Here is a 23,587-nt window from a genome sequence, read left to right on the forward strand (position 1 = left end):
CGGCTTCAGATGGTTTGGTGGAATTTGTTGATCCCGCTTTGTGAGAGGTCTTCGGTTGAGTTCTGTTTCTTGCCTTGTTTTGTTACGTAGTGTTCCATTTTCCTGTTGTTCATTAGCTACGATGTTATTACCATTTGTAGGTACATTACGGCTATTTGCTAATTCCAAGTTGTAGTAGATCAGTTCCGTTGCCGGTAAAGTAGGTTTTATCGGATAATCGATAGAGTCAATATATCTATCAATTTTCTTTTTTAGAATGCTGCAAAGCTTCGGATCATAGGTGTGATGCTTTGTGTCTAATTTTGCTATAGTTACAGTTTATGCACCTTGCAACATCTTTATCACAGTCACAAGTATTATGCTTTCCTGAGCATTTCAAACATAGAATCTCATTTTGAAATTTCTTGGCATTGTGTCCAAATCTACCACACTTGAAACAAGGACAAGTGTTGACCAAATCATAGGCTTTACATTGCAGATATTCAACAAAAATTTTGTTATTACTTTCTCGTACATGCTTGTAGATTTCAGCTGGAACTTCCATTATGACCGTACTCAAGCTGGTATGATTATTCTTGTACATGTGTATAGCTTGGCCTCGTTTTTCAAAATGACTGAAGTTCCTTTCATTAATGTCCTTGTCAATATCCGTGATTTCCATGTTTGTGTGACTATCAATACCTACTATCTCTATCTTCGGATTTTTTAGTTCATTCTTCATGATATCACATTGGTCCACCAACTTTTCTTTTAACACTGTCTCTGTCAAATCCGCACTATTATCATTAAGACAGCTTATAATGACTTCTTCGTTTTTGTTGACATAGATGTTTTTTGTTTGGATATTTTTTTCAGCTGTGAGGCATTCAATAACAGTCTTCATGACATCAATACTGCTATCACTGTTTTTCCTTACGGATATTTTAGGAACTTTTTTTTGGGTTAGTCTTGGGTACTTTATAACATCTGAGTACGCAAGGAAATTGCTATCCGTTTGGTTGCTGCTGACTCACTCGGAGGTTCCTCTTCAATTTTTGAGGTTATATTTCGCTCGCTGTGTTCCGAGCAAACTATGAGGTTATTTCCAATAAACTTATAGTTTTCGTTCTTTTGCCTGAGACAGCTAAAATGATATGCCTCATCACAAATTACACAAACTGCTGTTGTTGCTGTTTTTTGTTTGCAACATGCAAAATTCCGCGACACTTATCGGGAGGCTTATCTCGGCGCGGCGCCATGTTGGCATTGATTTATGTACAACAAAACGCAACCTTTGAACCGACACTCCGATATAGCACAAGATACATCGATAATGTCTATTCACCTGTAGGTAAAATGCAAACTTTGAAAATTTTATTGTCATACAGCTGCAAAAATAATTTGTACATAGAACAAATGGATGTAAAAACAGCCTTTCTGAATGGCTATGTTAAAACAGAAGTATATATCAATGAACCTAAAGGTTATGAAACCGGAGACAATAAAGTTTGCAAATTGCATGAGGCACTCTATGGACTCAGAGAAAGCTCAAGAGCTTGATATAATTGCTTTAATAAATTCATTCAAGTTTAAACTTTGTTAGAAGTAATTATGATTATTGTTTATATATAAATAATACAACCAAAGATACAATATACATACTAGTCTTTGTAGATGATCTTTTAATTTGCTGCAAAGATAAAAACAAAATAAAACAAGTTAAATCTAGTCTAATGAAAAGATTTGCAATGAAAGATATGGGAAAAGTTAGTCAATACATTGGTATTGATATTGATTACAGTGATAATAGAGATAAATTGACTTAGAGTCAGACTAAGTATATTGTATCTTTAGCTGCTAAATATAATCTAGAAAATGCCACACTATATGATACTCCAATGGAGATAAACTTAAAATTAAGCAAGCTAGCGAAATAGATGAAACAATTATGTATAGAAATCTGATTGGCAAATTATTATATATCAGCTCAGGCACAAGGCCAGATATATCATACAGCGTAAATTATTTAAGTCGATATCAAAGTTGCTTTGATCAAACTCACTATAAGTATGCAATGCGAGTCTTAAAATATTTGTATAAGATTAAAGACTCAAAACTAACATATTGTAATAATGTAAAAAGCGAAATACTAGAGTATATGGTAGATTCCGATTTTGCAGGTGACAATATAGATAGAAAATCCACAACCGGATACGTAATTAGATTATTTGAAAATGTAATCTTTTGAAAACCCCACAAACAAGGTGCGGTAACAAAATGTTCGACATTCGCAGAGTACGTTGCTCTATCCGAAGCAGTCTCTGAAATATTGTTTATAAGACAATTGTTAACTGAATCTTTCGATATAGATTTATATGATCCTACAACAATATACGAAGATAATTCTGGAGCAATCGCGATCGCTAAATTCGGAAATTTTACTCCAAAGTCTTAGCACATCGAAGTGCAATATCATTATATAAACGAAAGTTACGAAATGGGCGAAATCGACATTGTAAAAGTTGACTCAAAATTTAATCTAGCAGACATCTTCACAAAGAGTCTGGATAAAACAAAGTTCCTAAACAATAGAAAAGGTTTAAGACTTAAAGGTTTAAACTTGGGTTTTACAGTTGAACTTGGGATTTTGTATAAACGCTTTATATTAAAGTAATAATCGCCAAGTTCAACTGTAAAACTCAAGTTCAAAATAATAATCGCCAAGTTCAACTGTAAAATCCAAGTTCAAAGTAATAATCGCCAAGTTCAGTTGTAAAACTCAAGTTCACTTGAATGCTCTTAATTCAATTAATCTAAAATGCGATGACGAATTTTATGAGAAATTAAAAACTCATGTAACACAAATGTATCGAATTATAATGTAAAAATATCACGACTGTAAAATTCAGGAGGCGTGTTGTAATATCTGAATTTATGCAGTCGTAATGCATAAAAAAGGTACTCATCGGGCCATCTACTGGTTGACGACGATTTCGTGCAACAAGACAAGCTCGAGGAAACGCGAACATAGTGCGCATGCCTCGCATATATACTCTAAGCGCATACTATACTGTATACTCGGCTCCGTGGAGTCAGACTATGCGATACTGTACTATACTCTCTCTTTTGCCTGTTAGACTCCGAGCTGAACGGATGTATTGCCGACTCGTGGCTTATGTCACTTACTTTTAACAATATATTTACAATTATTATGAACCTCACAGTGTCTTTATTTATCCACCAATCCAACATCTCTTTTCAAGAATTTTTTTTTGCTTTGCAAGCATTCTAAAAGGATTCAGGAAAAGGTAATATTAAAGGCACTCTTACGAATTTTTTATTTCTGTGATGTAAAAGAGCACCGTCGATTCGACCTCCTAGCGTCCAAAAGCGTTTTACCATAAATGTCGGAGGCGTCAATCTAGGTCTACTTCGGCAATCCCGTAGCGATAGACTTACGGAACTGGCGGACATTATCCTAGACAAGTTCCCTCCCTAACTCCTTCTCCGCGGTCTGCCGTTAGTACAACAGTTAACAGTTCAACAGCGCATATACTAGCCTAACTTTTCAGCTCGCGGTTCACGAACGTGCGAGAATACGAATATCTCGCCACTCATTACAATATTTACTTTTCATTTTGTCAATAATTTACAAAGAATATTTTAAAATCGAACGTGTAAATTATGCGGTTGCGAAGAACTGCGTTTTGCTTTTAGTTATGGTCATTATAAGACAGCTATTTCCGCAAGAAAATAATACATATTAAAAATAAACTTAATAAATAAAGAAAAAATTTTAATCATAGTCCTTTAAAATGAATGTTCTTATATTTTGTTGAAAACATTTCTCACCTAAAGTCATATTTCTTCCCAATTGTTTCTCCAACAGTATCAACTAATTCTATAGCCAAATTTACGTGAGCATTTTCCAGCTGCGAAAAACAGTGATGTAAGAATTTCATAGTCTTTTCTTCATACAATTTTAAATTTATATTTTTTCCAATTTCTTTGTCAAATTCGTGGATACGAAAGTTATCAAAATCTGATTTTTTTTTTTTTTTTTTCATTCTAGTTATAGAAGTAATAATGTTGCCTCCTGTTGATCTAAGAAAAAACACGTATAAATTATTTCTATTCCATAAATGCAATGTGAACATTTCATGATTATTGCTAATAATTCATCAAAATTAAACTATTACAATTTTAGAATAATATACATTTGTTTGTATATTTTGTTTCTTTTTATTCAGTCAGAAAGCACGTGAAAGTGAAAGCGCGAGTATTAAGGAGGTCCGAAATCTAACTTTTACCGACACTACGAGTGCTCAGTAAACAATTACTCAAAACTAAATAGATACGAAGAATTATGAAAAGCAAAACGTTAATTACCCTTCCTTTTATAAACATCTATCAACACTGTGCCAAGATTCAAATATACACTATATTAAAACAGTAAAATGATCAATTTTGTAAAAATTCACCAGTACTAGTAAATCATTTCAGAATGACAATTATTTCATGATAAATATGTGGTTCATGATAAATATAAACATGAATACATTATAATACGGCAAAAAAAAATTTTTTTTAATATTTGATAAATTTTTCATAAAAAGAAGTTTACAAAAAGTGACCGGGTTCTAAAACATTTTACATTAATCAGCTATATTTACTGTAACGAGCGCTGAGATTTTAGATCTCGCGCGCTCGTATGTCACAAAATTAGGACTTTAAGGATAGCAGACAATTCATTTTGTATTTGCGTTTGGAATTCGGACAATATACTTTTGCTTTGTTAAATCTACACGCGAGTGTATCTTCCTTTGTGCAATTCGCGATAACCCCAGCCGTCTGGTTAACCACGGATACGCGAAGGAAAGCGTGGTGCTCCGGGCGCACCATGCAAATAAATAATCATCTGTGCAGATATGATTTGGTTTTTTAAAGATATCTGTTTGTAAATGAGAAATGACGACTGCTCTAAGTATTCACGCATATCACAAGACTTAATCTGCAGATTTGGTCCTGATGAAAGGGATGCTGCGAATAATCATCTGTGCAGATATGATCTGGTTTACTAAACATATCTGTTTGTGAATGAGAAATGACGGCTGCTCTGTTTTTACGCATATTACAAGAAGTAATCTGCAGATTTGGTCAGGATAAAAGGGATGCTGCCAATAATCATCTGTGCAGATATGATCTGGTTTTCTAAACATATCTGTTTGTGAACGTAAAACGACGATTGCTCTATGTATTCACGCATATCACAACACGTAATCTGCGAATTTGGTCCGGATAAAAGGGATGCTGCCAATAATCATCTGGGTAGATATGATTTGGTTTTATAAACATATCTAATTGTGAATGAGAAATGACGACTGCTCTATATATTCACGCATATCACAAGACGTAATCCGCAGATTTGGTCCTGATGAAAGGGATGCTGCAATAATCATCTGTGCATATATGATCTGGTTTTATAAACATATCTGTTTGTGAATGAGAAATGACGATTGCTCTATGTATTCACGCATATCACAAGACGCAATCTGCTAATTTGGTCCGGATAAAAGGAATGCTGCCAATAATCATCTGGGCAGATCTGATTCGGTTTTATAAACATATCTGATTGTGAATGAGAAATAACAAATGCTCTATATATCCACGCATATCACAAGACGTAATCTGCAGATTTGGTCCTGATGAAAGGGATGCTGCGAATAATCATCTGTGCAGATATGATCTGGTTTTATAAACATATCTGATTGTGAATCAGAAATGACGATTGCTCTGCATTCAAGCATATCACAAGACGTAATTTGCAAATTTGGTCAGGATAAATGGGATGATGCGAATAATCATCTGTGCAGATATTATCTGGTTTTCAAAAGATATCTGTTTATGTATGAGAAATGAGGATTGCTCTATGTACACCACGCATATTACAAGGCGTAATCTGCTAATTTGGTCCGGATAAAAGGGATGCTGCCAATGATCATCTGTGCAGATATGATCTGGTTTTTTAAACATATCTGTTTGTGTATGAGAAATGACGATTGTTCTGCATTCACGCATATCACAAGACTAAATCTGCAGATTTGGTCAGGATAAAAGAGATGCTGTAAATAAACATCTGTGCAGATATGATCTGGTTTTCTAAAGATATCTGTTTGTGTATGAGAAATGACGATTGCTCTGCATTCACGCACATAGAAGACGTAATTTGCAAATTTAGTCCGGATAAAAGGGATGCTGCAAATAAACAACTTTGCAGATATGATCTGGTTTTTTAAACATAGCTGTTTGTGAACGTAAAATGACGACTGCTCTATGTATTCACGCATATCACAAGACGTAATCCGCAGATTTGGTCCTGATGAAAGGGATGCTGCGAATAATCATCTGTGCAGATATGATCTGGTTTTTTAAACATAGCTGTTTGTGAATGAGAAATGACGATTGCTCTGCATTCAAGTATCACTAGACGTAATTTGCAAATTTGGTCCGGATAAAAGGGATGCTGCAAATAATCATCTGTGCAGATATAATCTGGTTTTTTAAACATAGCTGTTTGTGAATGAGAAATGACGATTGCTCTGCATTCAAGTATCACGAGACGTAATTTGCAAATTTGGTCCGGATAAAAGGGATGCTGCAAATAATCATCTGTGCAGATATGATCTGATTTTTTAAACATATCTGTTTGTGTATGAGAAATGACGATTGCTCTGTATTCACGCATATCACAAGACGTAATCTGCTAATTTGGTCCGGATAAAAGGGATGCTGCCAATGATCATCTGTGCAGATATGATTTGGTTTTATAAACATATCTGATTGTGAATGAGAAATGACGATTGCTCTGCATTCACGCATATCACAAGACGTAATTTGCAAATTTGTTCAGGATAAAAGAGATGCTGCAAATAAACATCTGTGCAGATATGATCTGGTTTTATAAACATATCTGTTTGTGAATGAGAAATGACGATTGCTCTATGTATTCACGCATATCACAAGACGTAATCTGCTAATTTGGTCCGGATAAAAGGGATGCTGCCAATGATCATCTGTGCAGATATGATCTGGTTTTTTAAACATAGCTGTTTGTGAATGAGAAATGACGATTGCTCTGCATTCAAGTATCACGAGACGTAATTTGCAAATTTGGTCCGGATAAAAGGGATGCTGCAAATAATCATCTGTGCAGATATGATCTGGTTTTTTAAACATAGCTGTTTGTGAATGAGAAATGACGATTGCTCTGCATTCAAGTATCACGAGACGTAATTTGCAAATTTGGTCCGGATAAAAGGGATGCTGCAAATAATCATCTGTGCAGATATGATCTGATTTTTTAAACATATCTGTTTGTGTATGAGAAATGACGATTGCTCTGTATTCACGCATATCACAAGACGTAATCTGCTAATTTGGTCCGGATAAAAGGGATGCTGCCAATGATCATCTGTGCAGATATGATTTGGTTTTATAAACATATCTGATTGTGAATGAGAAATGACGATTGCTCTGCATTCACGCATATCACAAGACGTAATTTGCAAATTTGTTCAGGATAAAAGAGATGCTGCAAATAAACATCTGTGCAGATATGATCTGGTTTTATAAACATATCTGTTTGTGAATGAGAAATGACGATTGCTCTATGTATTCACGCATATCACAAGACGTAATCTGCTAATTTGGTCCGGATAAAAGGGATGCTGCCAATGATCATCTGTGCAGATATGATCTGGTTTTTTAAACATAGCTGTTTGTGAATGAGAAATGACGATTGCTCTGCATTCAAGTATCACGAGACGTAATTTGCAAATTTGGTCCGGATAAAAGAGATGCTGCAAATAATCATCTGTGCAGATATGATCTGGTTTTTTAAACATAGCTGTTTGTGAATGAGAAATGACGATTGCTCTGCATTCAAGTATCACGAGACGTAATTTGCAAATTTGGTCCGGATAAAAGGGATGCTGCAAATAATCATCTGTGCAGATATGATCTGATTTTTTAAACATATCTGTTTGTGTATGAGAAATGACGATTGCTCTGCATTCACACATATCACAAGACGTAATTTGCAAATTTGGCCCGGATAAAAGGGATGCTGCAAATAAACATCTGTGCCGATATGATCTGGTTGTTTAAACATATCTGTTTGTGTATGAGAAATGACGATTGCTCTGTATTCACGCATATCACAAGACGTAATCTGCTAATTTGGTCCGGATAAAAGGGATGCTGCCAATGATCATCTGTGCAGATATGATTTGGTTTTATAAACATATCTGATTGTGAATGAGAAATGACGATTGCTCTGCATTCACGCATATCACAAGACGTAATTTGCAAATTTGTTCAGGATAAAAGAGATGCTGCAAATAAACATCTGTGCAGATATGATCTGGTTTTATAAACATATCTGTTTGTGAATGAGAAATGACGATTGCTCTATGTATTCACGCATATCACAAGACGTAATCTGCTAATTTGGTCCGGATAAAAGGGATGCTGCCAATGATCATCTGTGCAGATATGATCTGGTTTTTTAAACATAGCTGTTTGTGAATGAGAAATGACGATTGCTCTGCATTCAAGTATCACGAGACGTAATTTGCAAATTTGGTCCGGATAAAAGAGATGCTGCAAATAATCATCTGTGCAGATATGATCTGGTTTTTTAAACATAGCTGTTTGTGAATGAGAAATGACGATTGCTCTGCATTCAAGTATCACGAGACGTAATTTGCAAATTTGGTCCGGATAAAAGGGATGCTGCAAATAATCATCTGTGCAGATATGATCTGATTTTTTAAACATATCTGTTTGTGTATGAGAAATGACGATTGCTCTGCATTCACACATATCACAAGACGTAATTTGCAAATTTGGCCCGGATAAAAGGGATGCTGCAAATAAACATCTGTGCCGATATGATCTGGTTGTTTAAACATATCTGTTTGTGTATGAGAAATGACGATTGCTCTGCATTCACGCATATCACAAGACGTAACCTGAAGATTTGGTCAGGATAAAAGGGATGCTGCAAATGATCATCTGGGCAGATATGACTTGGTTTTTGAAAGATATCTGTTGATGAATGAGAAATGAAGACTGCTCTGTTTTGACGCATATCACAAGACGTAATCTGCTAATTTGGTCCGGATATAAGGGATGCTTCGAATAATCAACTGTGCAGCTATGATCTGGTTTTTTAAAGATATCTGTTTGTGAATCTAAAACAGCGATTGCTCTACGCATTCGCGCAAATCACAAGACGTAAACTGAAGATTTGGTCCGGATAAAAGGGATGCTGCAAATGATCATCTAGGCAGATATGATTTGGTTTTATAAACATATCTGATTGTGAATCTAAAACAGAGACTGCTCTATGTATTCACGCATATCACAAGGCGTAATCTGCAAATTTGGTCCGGATAAAAGGGATGCTGCAAATGATCATCTGGGCAGATATGATTTGGTTTTATAAACATATCTGATTTTGAATGAGAAATGACGACTGCTCTGCAATCACGCATATCACAAGGCGTAATCTGCAAATTTGGTCCGGATAAAAGGGATGCTGCAAATGATCATCTGGGCAGAAATGATTTGGTTTTATAAACATATCTGATTGTGAATGAGAAATGACGATTGCTCTGCATTCACGCATATCACAAGACGTAATTTGCAAATTTGGCCCGGATAAGAGGGATGCTGCAAATAAACATCTGTGCCGATATGATCTGGTTCTTTAAACATATCTGTTTGTGTATGAGAAATGACGATTGCTCTGCATTCACGCATATCACAAGACGTAACCTGAAGATTTGGTCAGGATAAAAGGGATGCTGCAAATGATCATCTGGGCAGATATGATTTGGTTTTTGAAAGATATCTGTTGATGAATGAGAAATGAAGACTGCTCTGTTTTCACGCATATCACAAGACGTAATCTGCTAATTTGGTCCGGATAAAAGGGATGCTGCCAATGATCATCTGTGCAGATATGATCTGGTTTTTTAAACATAGCTGTTTGTGAATGAGAAATGACGATTGCTCTGCATTCAAGTATCACGAGACGTAATTTGCAAATTTGGTCCGGATAAAAGAGATGCTGCAAATAATCATCAGTGCAGATATGATCTGGTTTTTTAAACATATCTGTTTGTGAATGAGAAATGACGATTGCTCTGCATTCAAGTATCACGAGACGTAATTTGCAAATTTGGTCCGGATAAAAGGGATGCTGCAAATAATCATCTGTGCAGATATGATCTGATTTTTTAAACATATCTGTTTGTGTATGAGAAATGACGATTGCTCTGCATTCACACATATCACAAGACGTAATTTGCAAATTTGGCCCGGATAAAAGGGATGCTGCAAATAAACATCTGTGCCGATATGATCTGGTTGTTTAAACATATCTGTTTGTGTATGAGAAATGACGATTGCTCTGCATTCACGCATATCACAAGACGTAACCTGAAGATTTGGTCAGGATAAAAGGGATGCTGCAAATGATCATCTGGGCAGATATGACTTGGTTTTTGAAAGATATCTGTTGATGAATGAGAAATGAAGACTGCTCTGTTTTGACGCATATCACAAGACGTAATCTGCTAATTTGGTCCGGATATAAGGGATGCTTCGAATAATCAACTGTGCAGATATGATCTGGTTTTTTAAAGATATCTGTTTGTGAATCTAAAACAGCGATTGCTCTACGCATTCGCGCAAATCACAAGACGTAAACTGAAGATTTGGTCCGGATAAAAGGGATGCTGCAAATGATCATCTAGGCAGATATGATTTGGTTTTATAAACATATCTGATTGTGAATCTAAAACAGAGACTGCTCTATGTATTCACGCATATCACAAGGCGTAATCTGCAAATTTGGTCCGGATAAAAGGGATGCTGCCAATGATCATCTGTGCAGATATGATTTGGTTTTATAAACATATCTGTTTGTGAATGAGAAATGACGATTGCTCTGTATTCACGCATATCACAAGACGTAATCTGCTAATTTGGTCCGGATAAAAGGGATGCTGCCAATGATCATCTGTGCAGATATGATTTGGTTTTATAAACATATCTGATTGTGAATGAGAAATGACGATTGCTCTGCATTCACGCATATCACAAGACGTAATTTGCAAATTTGTTCAGGATAAAAGAGATGCTGCAAATAAACATCTGTGCAGATATGATCTGGTTTTATAAACATATCTGTTTGTGAATGAGAAATGACGATTGCTCTATGTATTCACGCATATCACAAGACGTAATCTGCTAATTTGGTCCGGATAAAAGGGATGCTGCCAATGATCATCTGTGCAGATATGATCTGGTTTTTTAAACATAGCTGTTTGTGAATGAGAAATGACGATTGCTCTGCATTCAAGTATCACGAGACGTAATTTGCAAATTTGGTCCGGATAAAAGGGATGCTGCAAATAATCATCTGTGCAGATATGATCTGGTTTTTTAAACATAGCTGTTTGTGAATGAGAAATGACGATTGCTCTGCATTCAAGTATCACGAGACGTAATTTGCAAATTTGGTCCGGATAAAAGGGATGCTGCAAATAATCATCTGTGCAGATATGATCTGATTTTTTAAACATATCTGTTTGTGTATGAGAAATGACGATTGCTCTGTATTCACGCATATCACAAGACGTAATCTGCTAATTTGGTCCGGATAAAAGGGATGCTGCCAATGATCATCTGTGCAGATATGATTTGGTTTTATAAACATATCTGATTGTGAATGAGAAATGACGATTGCTCTGCATTCACGCATATCACAAGACGTAATTTGCAAATTTGTTCAGGATAAAAGAGATGCTGCAAATAAACATCTGTGCAGATATGATCTGGTTTTATAAACATATCTGTTTGTGAATGAGAAATGACGATTGCTCTATGTATTCACGCATATCACAAGACGTAATCTGCTAATTTGGTCCGGATAAAAGGGATGCTGCCAATGATCATCTGTGCAGATATGATCTGGTTTTTTAAACATAGCTGTTTGTGAATGAGAAATGACGATTTCTCTGCATTCAAATATCACGAGACGTAATTTGCAAATTTGGTCCGGATAAAAGAGATGCTGCAAATAATCATCTGTGCAGATATGATCTGGTTTTTTAAACATAGCTGTTTGTGAATGAGAAATGACGATTGCTCTGCATTCAAGTATCACGAGACGTAATTTGCAAATTTGGTCCGGATAAAAGGGATGCTGCAAATAATCATCTGTGCAGATATGATCTGATTTTTTAAACATATCTGTTTGTGTATGAGAAATGACGATTGCTCTGCATTCACACATATCACAAGACGTAATTTGCAAATTTGGCCCGGATAAAAGGGATGCTGCAAATAAACATCTGTGCCGATATGATCTGGTTGTTTAAACATATCTGTTTGTGTATGAGAAATGACGATTGCTCTGCATTCACGCATATCACAAGACGTAACCTGAAGATTTGGTCAGGATAAAAGGGATGCTGCAAATGATCATCTGGGCAGATATGACTTGGTTTTTGAAAGATATCTGTTGATGAATGAGAAATGAAGACTGCTCTGTTTTGACGCATATCACAAGGCGTAATCTGCAAATTTGGTCCGGATAAAAGGGATGCTGCAAATGATCATCTGGGCAGATATGATTTGGTTTTATAAACATATCTGATTGTGAATGAGAAATGACGATTGCTCTGCATTCACGCATATCACAAGACGTAATTTGCAAATTTGGCCCGGATAAGAGGGATGCTGCAAATAAACATCTGTGCCGATATGATCTGGTTCTTTAAACATATCTGTTTGTGTATGAGAAATGACGATTGCTCTGCATTCACGCATATCACAAGACGTAACCTGAAGATTTGGTCAGGATAAAAGGGATGCTGCAAATGATCATCTGGGCAGATATGATTTGGTTTTTGAAAGATATCTGTTGATGAATGAGAAATGAAGACTGCTCTGTTTTCACGCATATCACAAGACGTAATCTGCTAATTTGGTCCGGATAAAAGGGATGCTGCCAATGATCATCTGTGCAGATATGATCTGGTTTTTTAAACATAGCTGTTTGTGAATGAGAAATGACGATTGCTCTGCATTCAAGTATCACGAGACGTAATTTGCAAATTTGGTCCGGATAAAAGAGATGCTGCAAATAATCATCAGTGCAGATATGATCTGGTTTTTTAAACATATCTGTTTGTGAATGAGAAATGACGATTGCTCTGCATTCAAGTATCACGAGACGTAATTTGCAAATTTGGTCCGGATAAAAGGGATGCTGCAAATAATCATCTGTGCAGATATGATCTGATTTTTTAAACATATCTGTTTGTGTATGAGAAATGACGATTGCTCTGCATTCACACATATCACAAGACGTAATTTGCAAATTTGGCCCGGATAAAAGGGATGCTGCAAATAAACATCTGTGCCGATATGATCTGGTTGTTTAAACATATCTGTTTGTGTATGAGAAATGACGATTGCTCTGCATTCACGCATATCACAAGACGTAACCTGAAGATTTGGTCAGGATAAAAGGGATGCTGCAAATGATCATCTGGGCAGATATGACTTGGTTTTTGAAAGATATCTGTTGATGAATGAGAAATGAAGACTGCTCTGTTTTGACGCATATCACAAGACGTAATCTGCTAATTTGGTCCGGATATAAGGGATGCTTCGAATAATCAACTGTGCAGATATGATCTGGTTTTTTAAAGATATCTGTTTGTGAATCTAAAACAGCGATTGCTCTACGCATTCGCGCAAATCACAAGACGTAAACTGAAGATTTGGTCCGGATAAAAGGGATGCTGCAAATGATCATCTAGGCAGATATGATTTGGTTTTATAAACATATCTGATTGTGAATCTAAAACAGAGACTGCTCTATGTATTCACGCATATCACAAGGCGTAATCTGCAAATTTGGTCCGGATAAAAGGGATGCTGCCAATGATCATCTGTGCAGATATGATTTGGTTTTATAAACATATCTGTTTGTGAATGAGAAATGACGATTGCTCTGTATTCACGCATATCACAAGACGTAATCTGCTAATTTGGTCCGGATAAAAGGGATGCTGCCAATGATCATCTGTGCAGATATGATTTGGTTTTATAAACATATCTGATTGTGAATGAGAAATGACGATTGCTCTGCATTCACGCATATCACAAGACGTAATTTGCAAATTTGTTCAGGATAAAAGAGATGCTGCAAATAAACATCTGTGCAGATATGATCTGGTTTTATAAACATATCTGTTTGTGAATGAGAAATGACGATTGCTCTATGTATTCACGCATATCACAAGACGTAATCTGCTAATTTGGTCCGGATAAAAGGGATGCTGCCAATGATCATCTGTGCAGATATGATCTGGTTTTTTAAACATAGCTGTTTGTGAATGAGAAATGACGATTGCTCTGCATTCAAGTATCACGAGACGTAATTTGCAAATTTGGTCCGGATAAAAGGGATGCTGCAAATAATCATCTGTGCAGATATGATCTGGTTTTTTAAACATAGCTGTTTGTGAATGAGAAATGACGATTGCTCTGCATTCAAGTATCACGAGACGTAATTTGCAAATTTGGTCCGGATAAAAGGGATGCTGCAAATAATCATCTGTGCAGATATGATCTGATTTTTTAAACATATCTGTTTGTGTATGAGAAATGACGATTGCTCTGTATTCACGCATATCACAAGACGTAATCTGCTAATTTGGTCCGGATAAAAGGGATGCTGCCAATGATCATCTGTGCAGATATGATTTGGTTTTATAAACATATCTGATTGTGAATGAGAAATGACGATTGCTCTGCATTCACGCATATCACAAGACGTAATTTGCAAATTTGTTCAGGATAAAAGAGATGCTGCAAATAAACATCTGTGCAGATATGATCTGGTTTTATAAACATATCTGTTTGTGAATGAGAAATGACGATTGCTCTATGTATTCACGCATATCACAAGACGTAATCTGCTAATTTGGTCCGGATAAAAGGGATGCTGCCAATGATCATCTGTGCAGATATGATCTGGTTTTTTAAACATAGCTGTTTGTGAATGAGAAATGACGATTGCTCTGCATTCAAGTATCACGAGACGTAATTTGCAAATTTGGTCCGGATAAAAGAGATGCTGCAAATAATCATCTGTGCAGATATGATCTGGTTTTTTAAACATAGCTGTTTGTGAATGAGAAATGACGATTGCTCTGCATTCAAGTATCACGAGACGTAATTTGCAAATTTGGTCCGGATAAAAGGGATGCTGCAAATAATCATCTGTGCAGATATGATCTGATTTTTTAAACATATCTGTTTGTGTATGAGAAATGACGATTGCTCTGCATTCACACATATCACAAGACGTAATTTGCAAATTTGGCCCGGATAAAAGGGATGCTGCAAATAAACATCTGTGCCGATATGATCTGGTTGTTTAAACATATCTGTTTGTGTATGAGAAATGACGATTGCTCTGCATTCACGCATATCACAAGACGTAACCTGAAGATTTGGTCAGGATAAAAGGGATGCTGCAAATGATCATCTGGGCAGATATGACTTGGTTTTTGAAAGATATCTGTTGATGAATGAGAAATGAAGACTGCTCTGTTTTGACGCATATCACAAGACGTAATCTGCTAATTTGGTCCGGATATAAGGGATGCTTCGAATAATCAACTGTGCAGATATGATCTGGTTTTTTAAAGATATCTGTTTGTGAATCTAAAACAGCGATTGCTCTACGCATTCGCGCAAATCACAAGACGTAAACTGAAGATTTGGTCCGGATAAAAGGGATGCTGCAAATGATCATCTAGGCAGATATGATTTGGTTTTATAAACATATCTGATTGTGAATCTAAAACAGAGACTGCTCTATGTATTCACGCATATCACAAGGCGTAATCTGCAAATTTGGTCCGGATAAAAGGGATGCTGCAAATGATCATCTGGGCAGATATGATTTGGTTTTATAAACATATCTGATTTTGAATGAGAAATGACGACTGCTCTGCATTCACGCATATCACAAGGCGTAATCTGCAAATTTGGTCCGGATAAAAGGGATGCTGCAAATGATCATCTGGGCAGATATGATTTGGTTTTATAAACATATCTGATTGTGAATGAGAAATGACGATTGCTCTGCATTCACGCATATCACAAGACGTAATTTGCAAATTTGGCCCGGATAAGAGGGATGCTGCAAATAAACATCTGTGCCGATATGATCTGGTTCTTTAAACATATCTGTTTGTGTATGAGAAATGACGATTGCTCTGCATTCACGCATATCACAAGACGTAACCTGAAGATTTGGTCAGGATAAAAGGGATGCTGCAAATGATCATCTGGGCAGATATGATTTGGTTTTTGAAAGATATCTGTTGATGAATGAGAAATGAAGACTGCTCTGTTTTCACGCATATCACAAGACGTAATCTGCTAATTTGGTCCGGATATAAGGGATGCTTCGAATAATCAACTGTGCAGATATGATCTGGTTTTTTAAAGATATCTGTTTGTGAATCTAAAACAGGGATTGCTCTACGCATTCGCGCAAATCACAAGACGTAAACTGAAGATTTGGTCCGGATAAAAGGGATGCTGCAAATGATCATCTAGGCAGATATGATTTGGTTTTATAAACATATCTGATTGTGAATCTAAAAAAGAGACTGCTCTATGTATTCACGCATATCACAAGACGTAATCTGCTAATTTGGTCCGGATAAAAGGGATGCTGCCAATGATCATCTGTGCAGATATGATCTGGTTTTTTAAACATAGCTGTTTGTGAATGAGAAATGACGATTGCTCTGCATTCAAGTATCACGAGACGTAATTTGCAAATTTGGTCCGGATAAAAGAGATGCTGCAAATAATCATCTGTGCAGATATGATCTGGTTTTTTAAACATAGCTGTTTGTGAATGAGAAATGACGATTGCTCTGCATTCAAGTATCACGAGACGTAATTTGCAAATTTGGTCCGGATAAAAGGGATGCTGCAAATAATCATCTGTGCAGATATGATCTGATTTTTTAAACATATCTGTTTGTGTATGAGAAATGACGATTGCTCTGCATTCACACATATCACAAGACGTAATTTGCAAATTTGGCCCGGATAAAAGGGATGCTGCAAATAAACATCTGTGCCGATATGATCTGGTTGTTTAAACATATCTGTTTGTGTATGAGAAATGACGATTGCTCTGCATTCACGCATATCACAAGACGTAACCTGAAGATTTGGTCAGGATAAAAGGGATGCTGCAAATGATCATCTGGGCAGATATGACTTGGTTTTTGAAAGATATCTGTTGATGAATGAGAAATGAAGACTGCTCTGTTTTGACGCATATCACAAGACGTAATCTGCTAATTTGGTCCGGATATAAGGGATGCTTCGAATAATCAACTGTGCAGATATGATCTGGTTTTTTAAAGATATCTGTTTGTGAATCTAAAACAGCGATTGCTCTACGCATTCGCGCAAATCACAAGACGTAAACTGAAGATTTGGTCCGGATAAAAGGGATGCTGCAAATGATCATCTAGGCAGATATGATTTGGTTATATAAACATATCTGATTGTGAATCTAAAACAGAGACTGCTCTATGTATTCACGCATATCACAAGGCGTAATCTGCAAATTTGGTCCGGATAAAAGGGATGCTGCAAATGATCATCTGGGCAGATATGATTTGGTTTTATAAACATATCTGATTTTGAATGAGAAATGACGACTGCTCTGCATTCACGCATATCACAAGGCGTAATCTGCAAATTTGGTCCGGATAAAAGGGATGCTGCAAATGATCATCTGGGCAGATATGATTTGGCTTTATAAACATATCTGATTGTGAATGAGAAATGACGATTGCTCTGCATTCACGCATATCACAAGACGTAATTTGCAAATTTGGCCCGGATAAAAGGGATGCTGCAAATAAACATCTGTGCCGATATGATCTGGTTCTTTAAACATATCTGTTTGTGTATGAGAAATGATGATTGCTCTGCATTCACGCATATCACAAGACGTAACCTGAAGATTTGGTCAGGATAAAAGGGATGCTGCAAATGATCATCTGGGCAGATATGATTTGGTTTTTGAAAGATATCTGTTGATGAATGAGAAATGAAGACTGCTCTGTTTTCACGCATATCACAAGACGTAATCTGCTAATTTGGTCCGGATATAAGGGATGCTTCGAATAATCAACTGTGCAGATATGATCTGGTTTTTTAAAGATATCTGTTTGTGAATCTAAAACAGGGATTGCTCTACGCATTCGCGCAAATCACAAGACGTAAACTGAAGATTTGGTCCGGATAAAAGGGATGCTGCAAATGATCATCTAGGCAGATATGATTTGGTTTTATAAACATATCTGATTGTGAATCTAAAAAAGAGACTGCTCTATGTATTCACGCATATCACAAGGCGTAATCTGCAAATTTGGTCCGGATAAAAGGGATGCTGCAAATGATCATCTGGGCAGATATGATTTGGTTTTATAAACATATCTGATTTTGAATGAGAAATGACGACTGCTCTGCATTCACGCATATCACAAGGCGTAATCTGCAAATTTGGTTCGGATAAAAGGGATGCTGCAAATGATCATCTGGGCAGATATGATTTGGTTTTATAAACATATCTGATTGTGAATGAGAAATGACGATTGCTCTGCATTCACGCATATCACAAGACGTAATTTGCAAATTTGGTCAGGATAAAAGAGATGCTGCAAATAAACATCTGTGCAGATATGATCTGGTTTTATAAACATATCTGTTTGTGAATGAGAAATGACGATTGCTCTATGTATTCACGCATATCACAAGACGTAATTTGCAAATTTGGTCCGGATAAAAGGGATGCTGCAAATAATCATCTGTGCAGATATGATCTGATTTTTTAAACATATCTGTTTGTGTATGAGAAATGACGATTGCTCTGTATTCACGCATATCACAAGACGTAATCTGCTAATTTGGTCCGGATAAAAGGGATGCTGCCAATGATCATCTGTGCAGATATGATTTGGTTTTATAAACATATCTGATTGTGAATGAGAAATGACGATTGCTCTGCATTCACGCATATCACAAGACGTAATTTGCAAATTTGTTCAGGATAAAAGAGATGCTGCAAATAAACATCTGTGCAGATATGATCTGGTTTTATAAACATATCTGTTTGTGAATGAGAAATGACGATTGCTCTATGTATTCACGCATATCACAAGACGTAATCTGCTAATTTGGTCCGGATAAAAGGGATGCTGCCAATGATCATCTGTGCAGATATGATCTGGTTTTTTAAACATAGCTGTTTGTGAATGAGAAATGACGATTGCTCTGCATTCAAGTATCACGAGACGTAATTTGCAAATTTGGTCCGGATAAAAGAGATGCTGCAAATAATCATCTGTGCAGATATGATCTGGTTTTTTAAACATAGCTGTTTGTGAATGAGAAATGACGATTGCTCTGCATTCAAGTATCACGAGACGTAATTTGCAAATTTGGTCCGGATAAAAGGGATGCTGCAAATAATCATCTGTGCAGATATGATCTGATTTTTTAAACATATCTGTTTGTGTATGAGAAATGACGATTGCTCTGCATTCACACATATCACAAGACGTAATTTGCAAATTTGGCCCGGATAAAAGGGATGCTGCAAATAAACATCTGTGCCGATATGATCTGGTTGTTTAAACATATCTGTTTGTGTATGAGAAATGACGATTGCTCTGCATTCACGCATATCACAAGACGTAACCTGAAGATTTGGTCAGGATAAAAGGGATGCTGCAAATGATCATCTGGGCAGATATGACTTGGTTTTTGAAAGATATCTGTTGATGAATGAGAAATGAAGACTGCTCTGTTTTGACGCATATCACAAGACGTAATCTGCTAATTTGGTCCGGATATAAGGGATGCTTCGAATAATCAACTGTGCAGATATGATCTGGTTTTTTAAAGATATCTGTTTGTGAATCTAAAACAGCGATTGCTCTACGCATTCGCGCAAATCACAAGACGTAAACTGAAGATTTGGTCCGGATAAAAGGGATGCTGCAAATGATCATCTAGGCAGATATGATTTGGTTTTATAAACATATCTGATTGTGAATCTAAAACAGAGACTGCTCTATGTATTCACGCATATCACAAGGCGTAATCTGCAAATTTGGTCCGGATAAAAGGGATGCTGCAAATGATCATCTGGGCAGATATGATTTGGTTTTATAAACATATCTGATTTTGAATGAGAAATGACGACTGCTCTGCATTCACGCATATCACAAGGCGTAATCTGCAAATTTGGTCCGGATAAAAGGGATGCTGCAAATGATCATCTGGGCAGATATGATTTGGTTTTATAAACATATCTGATTGTGAATGAGAAATGACGATTGCTCTGCATTCACGCATATCACAAGACGTAATTTGCAAATTTGGCCCGGATAAGAGGGATGCTGCAAATAAACATCTGTGCCGATATGATCTGGTTCTTTAAACATATCTGTTTGTGTATGAGAAATGACGATTGCTCTGCATTCACGCATATCACAAGACGTAACCTGAAGATTTGGTCAGGATAAAAGGGATGCTGCAAATGATCATCTGGGCAGATATGATTTGGTTTTTGAAAGATATCTGTTGATGAATGAGAAATGAAGACTGCTCTGTTTTCACGCATATCACAAGACGTAATCTGCTAATTTGGTCCGGATATAAGGGATGCTTCGAATAATCAACTGTGCAGATATGATCTGGTTTTTTAAAGATATCTGTTTGTGAATCTAAAACAGGGATTGCTCTACGCATTCGCGCAAATCACAAGACGTAAACTGAAGATTTGGTCCGGATAAAAGGGATGCTGCAAATGATCATCTAGGCAGATATGATTTGGTTTTATAAACATATCTGATTGTGAATCTAAAAAAGAGACTGCTCTATGTATTCACGCATATCACAAGACGTAATCTGCTAATTTGGTCCGGATAAAAGGGATGCTGCCAATGATCATCTGTGCAGATATGATCTGGTTTTTTAAACATAGCTGTTTGTGAATGAGAAATGACGATTGCTCTGCATTCAAGTATCACGAGACGTAATTTGCAAATTTGGTCCGGATAAAAGAGATGCTGCAAATAATCATCTGTGCAGATATGATCTGGTTTTTTAAACATAGCTGTTTGTGAATGAGAAATGACGATTGCTCTGCATTCAAGTATCACGAGACGTAATTTGCAAATTTGGTCCGGATAAAAGGGATGCTGCAAATAATCATCTGTGCAGATATGATCTGATTTTTTAAACATATCTGTTTGTGTATGAGAAATGACGATTGCTCTGCATTCACACATATCACAAGACGTAATTTGCAAATTTGGCCCGGATAAAAGGGATGCTGCAAATAAACATCTGTGCCGATATGATCTGGTTGTTTAAACATATCTGTTTGTGTATGAGAAATGACGATTGCTCTGCATTCACGCATATCACAAGACGTAACCTGAAGATTTGGTCAGGATAAAAGGGATGCTGCAAATGATCATCTGGGCAGATATGACTTGGTTTTTGAAAGATATCTGTTGATGAATGAGAAATGAAGACTGCTCTGTTTTGACGCATATCACAAGACGTAATCTGCTAATTTGGTCCGGATATAAGGGATGCTTCGAATAATCAACTGTGCAGATATGATCTGGTTTTTTAAAGATATCTGTTTGTGAATCTAAAACAGCGATTGCTCTACGCATTCGCGCAAATCACAAGACGTAAACTGAAGATTTGGTCCGGATAAAAGGGATGCTGCAAATGATCATCTAGGCAGATATGATTTGGTTATATAAACATATCTGATTGTGAATCTAAAACAGAGACTGCTCTATGTATTCACGCATATCACAAGGCGTAATCTGCAAATTTGGTCCGGATAAAAGGGATGCTGCAAATGATCATCTGGGCAGATATGATTTGGTTTTATAAACATATCTGATTTTGAATGAGAAATGACGACTGCTCTGCATTCACGCATATCACAAGGCGTAATCTGCAAATTTGGTCCGGATAAAAGGGATGCTGCAAATGATCATCTGGGCAGATATGATTTGGCTTTATAAACATATCTGATTGTGAATGAGAAATGACGATTGCTCTGCATTCACGCATATCACAAGACGTAATTTGCAAATTTGGCCCGGATAAAGGGATGCTGCAAATAAACATCTGTGCCGATATGATCTGGTTCTTTAAACATATCTGTTTGTGTATGAGAAATGACGATTGCTCTGCATTCACGCATATCACAAGACGTAACCTGAAGATTTGGTCAGGATAAAAGGGATGCTGCAAATGATCATCTGGGCAGATATGATTTGGTTTTTGAAAGATATCTGTTGATGAATGAGAAATGAAGACTGCTCTGTTTTCACGCATATCACAAGACGTAATCTGCTAATTTGGTCCGGATATAAGGGATGCTTCGAATAATCAACTGTGCAGATATGATCTGGTTTTTTAAAGATATCTGTTTGTGAATCTAAAACAGGGATTGCTCTACGCATTCGCGCAAATCACAAGACGTAAACTGAAGATTTGGTCCGGATAAAAGGGATGCTGCAAATGATCATCTAGGCAGATATGATTTGGTTTTATAAACATATCTGATTGTGAATCTAAAAAAGAGACTGCTCTATGTATTCACGCATATCACAAGACGTAATCTGCTAATTTGGTCCGGATAAAAGGGATGCTGCCAATGATCATCTGTGCAGATATGATCTGGTTTTTAAACATAGCTGTTTGTGAATGAGAAATGACGATTGCTCTGCATTCAAGTATCACGAGACGTAATTTGCAAATTTGGTCCGGATAAAAGAGATGCTGCAAATAATCATCTGTGCAGATATGATTTGGTTTTTAAACATAGCTGTTGTGAATGAGAAATGACGATTGCTCTGCATTCAAGTATCACGAGACGTAATTTGCAAATTTGGTCCGGATAAAAGGGATGCTGCAAATAATCATCTGTGCAGATATGATCTGATTTTTTAAACATATCTGTTTGTGTATGAGAAATGACGATTGCTCTGCATTCACACATATCACAAGACGTAATTTGCAAATTTGGCCCGGATAAAAGGGATGCTGCAAATAAACATCTGTGCCGATATGATCTGGTTGTTTAAACATATCTGTTTGTGTATGAGAAATGACGATTGCTCTGCATTCACGCATATCACAAGACGTAACCTGAAGATTTGGTCAGGATAAAAGGGATGCTGCAATGATCATCTGGGCAGATATGACTTGGTTTTTGAAAGATATCTGTTGATGAATGAGAAATGAAGACTGCTCTGTTTTGACGCATATCACAAGACGTAATCTGCTAATTTGTCCGGATATAAGGGATGCTTCGAATAATCAACTGTGCAGATATGATCTGGTTTTTTAAAGATATCTGTTTGTGAATCTAAAA

The 23,587-nt window shown here is 36.5% G+C and overlaps 1 protein-coding gene across 1 annotated transcript in view; it reads right to left on the reverse strand.

The window, feature by feature from the left end:
• Positions 1–23,587, reverse strand: part of LOC100115493 — a 245,950-nt gene that overhangs the window by 141,037 nt on the left and 81,326 nt on the right. The window contains exon 5 of the mRNA XM_032602169.1: positions 3,832–4,083. Within this exon, the coding sequence (XP_032458060.1) occupies positions 3,832–4,083 (252 nt within the window). The remainder of the gene's footprint in view (positions 1–3,831; positions 4,084–23,587) is intronic.

The sequence above is a fragment of the Nasonia vitripennis genome, assembly GCF_009193385.2.
Source record: "Nasonia vitripennis strain AsymCx chromosome 5 unlocalized genomic scaffold, Nvit_psr_1.1 chr5_random0006, whole genome shotgun sequence".
Taxonomy (NCBI): domain Eukaryota; kingdom Metazoa; phylum Arthropoda; class Insecta; order Hymenoptera; family Pteromalidae; genus Nasonia; species Nasonia vitripennis.